The sequence below is a fragment of the Acanthisitta chloris genome, unplaced genomic scaffold (genome assembly GCF_000695815.1).
Source record: "Acanthisitta chloris isolate BGI_N310 unplaced genomic scaffold, ASM69581v1 scaffold13511, whole genome shotgun sequence".
NCBI classification, from domain to species: domain Eukaryota; kingdom Metazoa; phylum Chordata; class Aves; order Passeriformes; family Acanthisittidae; genus Acanthisitta; species Acanthisitta chloris.
In genome coordinates, this window is record NW_008657691.1 from 1 (window position 1) to 3,767 (window position 3,767).

At 57.9% G+C, this 3,767-nt stretch overlaps 1 protein-coding gene across 1 annotated transcript in view; it reads left to right on the forward strand.

Annotated features, from left to right (window-relative positions):
• Positions 1–693: 693 nt before the first annotated feature.
• LOC103811830 (sodium/glucose cotransporter 2-like) overlaps positions 694–3,767 on the forward strand; it is a gene marked incomplete at both ends in the record, with an annotated part of 4,187 nt that continues 1,113 nt past the window's right edge. The window contains 4 exons of the mRNA XM_009084827.1: positions 694–798; positions 1,774–1,833; positions 2,576–2,680; positions 3,216–3,321. Of these exons, the coding sequence (XP_009083075.1) occupies positions 694–798; positions 1,774–1,833; positions 2,576–2,680; positions 3,216–3,321 (376 nt within the window). The remainder of the gene's footprint in view (positions 799–1,773; positions 1,834–2,575; positions 2,681–3,215; positions 3,322–3,767) is intronic.

The following is a 3,767-nucleotide window of genomic DNA, read 5'->3' on the forward strand; positions in this document are numbered from 1 at the left end:
ACTGGTCCCTACTGGTCCCTCCTGGTCATTACTGGTCCTCACTGTTCCCTACTGGGCCTTACTGGGCCTTACTAGTCCCTGTTCATCCCTACTGGTCCTGGCCCTCATGTGGGGCCACTGGGAGTGACACTGGGCCATACTGGGAGCACTGGGAGGAAGCACCAGGAGCTCTTTGGAGGCATCTCCAAGCCCCATACTGGTCCCTATTGGCTCCTGATGGTTCGTACTGGTCCATACTGGTTTATACTGGTCCCTATTGGTCCCTACTTGCCCTGGCCCTCATGTGGGACCACTGGGAATGACACTGAGCCATACTGGGAACACTGGGAGGAAGCACCAGGAGCTCTTTGGAGGCATCTCCAAGCCCCATACTGGTCCCTATTGGCTCCTGATGGTTCGTACTGGTCCATACTGGTTTATACTGGTCACTGGGAGGAAGCCCCGACCCTGGCCCTCATGTGAGACCACTAGGAGTGACACTGAACCATACTGGGAGCACTGGGAGGAAGCCCCAGGAGGTCTTTGGAAGCATCTCCAAGCCCCATACTGGCCCCTATTGGCCCATACTGATCCATATTGGCCCATACTGGTCCCTACTGCTCCATACTGGTCTGTACTGGTCCGTACTGGTCCATACTGGTCCATACTGGGTCTGGACTGGTCTGGACTGGTGCCCTTGTTGGGGTGGGGCAGGTGGGGGCGTCTCTCTTTGCCAGTAACATCGGCTCGGGACACTTTGTGGGCCTGGCCGGGACTGGAGCCGCCGGAGGCATCGCCGTCGGAGGCTTCGAGTGGAGCGTGAGCGCCCCCTGCAGTCCCTGTCGCGGCATGGCGCCCCTGTCGCGATATGGCGCCCCCTAGGGTGACCTGGCAGCCCCTAGTGGCTCATAGCGCTGCCTATGGTGATATAACGCCCCCACTCGGCAGCTCCCCTGGCCACGATATGGCACCCCCTGTCGCGATATGGCACCCCCTATCGGCCCCCCCATCATGATATAGAGCCGTCCTAGTGCCTCCTATCACACCTTATCGGCCCTATCACGACATAGCGCCTCTTATCAGTTCCTCCCCCCGCCATGATATGGCGCCCCCTAAGGTGACCTGGCATCCCATAGTGGCTTATAGAGCCCCCTATCGCAACATAGCGTCCCCTATCGGCCCCCCATCACGATATGGAGTCCTCCTAGTGCCTCCTATCCCACCTAGTCGGCTGATATCCTCGTGACATAGCGCCCTTATTGCAATATGGCGCCCCCAACGGCCCCTCCCCCACTGCGATATGGCGCTCCTTGTCGCAATATAGCGCCCTCTGTTGCGATATAACACTGTCCTAGTGCTTCCTATCATCTCATATCGCCTGCTATTGGACCCTCCTGTCACAATATAGAGCCCTCCTAGTGCCTCCTATCGTGCCCTATCACGACATAGCACCCCCTGTCCATCCCCAGTTGCCCCCCTGTCATGATATAGAGCCCTCTAGGGCCCTCCTAGTGCCTCCTATCGCTCCCTATCAGCCCCTATTGCCCCCTATTGTGACATAGTGCCCCCTTCCGGCCTCACATAGGGTGGCGGTATAACACCATCCTAGTGCTTCCTATCGGCTCATATCGCCCCCTATTGGACTGTCCTGTCATGATATAGAGCCCTCCTACTGCTCTTACCACACTCCGTTGGCCCCATAGTGCCCCCTATTGTGATACAGCGCCCCCTATCTCGACATAGCACACCCCTTCCGGGCTCTGGGGTGACGTTGCCCCCTGGTGGTTCCTGCAGGGAATGTTCATTGTGCTACTGCTGGGCTGGATCTTCGTCCCCATCTACCTGCGGGCTGGGGTGAGACTGGGAGCACTGGGAGGGACTGGGAGTGACTGGGAGGGACTGGGATGGACTGGGAGAGGATTGGGAGGGGTTACTGGTCCTTACTGGTCCCTACTGCACCTTACTGGTTCATACTGGTCCCTACTCATCCATACTTGTTTTTACTGTTCCCTATGGGTCCGCTCTGGTCCACACTGGTCCACACTGGTCCATACTAGTCCCTGCTGGTCCCTACTGGTCCTTACTGGTCCCTGCTCATCCATACTGGTCCTTACTGGTCCACACTGGTCCATACTACTCTCTATTGATCCATACTGGTCCTTACTGGTCCCTACTGCTCCTTGTTGCTCCTTACTGGTCCCTAGTGGTCCTTACTGGTCCCTAATCATCCTTACTGGTCCCTCCTGGTCCCTCCTGGAACTGGCCCTCCCATGGGACCACTGGGGGTGATACTGAGCCATACTGGGAGCACTGGGAGAAAGCACCAGGAGCTCTTTGGAGGCATCTCCAAGCCCCATACTGGTCCCTATTGGCCCCTACTAGTCCCTACTGGTTTATACTTGTCCCTACTGGTCCCTCCTGGTCCTGGCCTTCACATGGGACCACTAGGGATGACACTGAACCATACTGGGAGCACTAGGAGGAAGCACCAGGAGGTCTTTGGAAGCATCTCCAAGAGCCATACTGGTCCCTACTGGCCCATATTGGCCCCTACTGGTCCCTACTGGTTTATACTGGTCCATACTGGTCCGGACAGGTGTCGACCATGCCAGAGTACCTGGGCAAGCGTTTTGGTGGGGGTCGGATCCAGCTCTACCTGTCCCTGCTCTCCTTGGGGCTCTACGTGGCCACCAAGATCTCGGTAGGTTCCTCAAGGGGTTTACTGGTCCATACTGGGAAGTCCCACTGGAGCCTGGGGATGGTTACTGGGCCATACTCAGAGGTGCCTATGGAGTCTGGGGGGTTAATGGTTCATACTGGGAGATCTCAATGGAGCCTTGGGAGGTCTCTATAGGCCCTGGGAGGTCTCTGTGGGTTCTGGGGGTTACTGGTCCATACTGGGAAGTCCCAGTGGAGCCTGGACGTGGTTACTAGTCCATACTGGGGGGTCCCAATGGAGCCTTGGGAGGTTTCTATGGATTCTGGGGGTTACTGATCCGTATTGGGAGTCCCTATGGACTCTGGGAGATCCCTACTGACCCTGTGTGGTTACTGGTCCATACTGGGAGGTCCCAATGAAGCCTGGGAGGTCTCTATGGACTCTGGGGATTACTGGTCCATACTGGGAGGTCCCTATGGACTCTGGGAGGTCTCTGTGGACTCTGATGGTTACTGGTCCATACTGGGAGGTGCTGATGGGCTTCGGGGATGGTTACTGGTCCATACTGGAGTCCCAGGTGGACATGTACTCGGGTGCCATATTTATCCGCGAAGCTTTGGGCTGGGACCTCTACGCGTCCGTGGGAGCTCTGCTGGGGGTAACGGCCATCTACACCCTTACTGGTGAGACTGGGAGGAACTGGGAGGGACTGCGAGGGGATGGGGAGGGAGTGGAAGGGGATTGGGAGGGATTGGTAGGGACTGGGAGTGGATTGGTAGGGACTGGGCGGGAATGGGAAGGACTGGGAAGGGATTGGGAGGGACTGGGAGGGAGTGGGAGGGATTGGGAGGGACTGGGAGGGACTGGGAGGGAATTGGGAGGGACTGGGATGGACTAGGAGAGACTGGGATGGAACTGGGAGGGGATTGAGAGGGAATGGGAGGAACTGTGAGGGCATTTGGCGGGTCTGGGAAGGACTGGGAAGGGATTGGGAGGGGGTTTGGAGGCACTGGAAGGGACTGGGAGGGACTGGGTGGGACTGGGAGGAGACAGGGAGGAACTGGGATGGATTGGGAAGGGATTCGGAGGGGATTGGGAGGCACTGGAAGGGAGGGGGGGGGACTGGGGG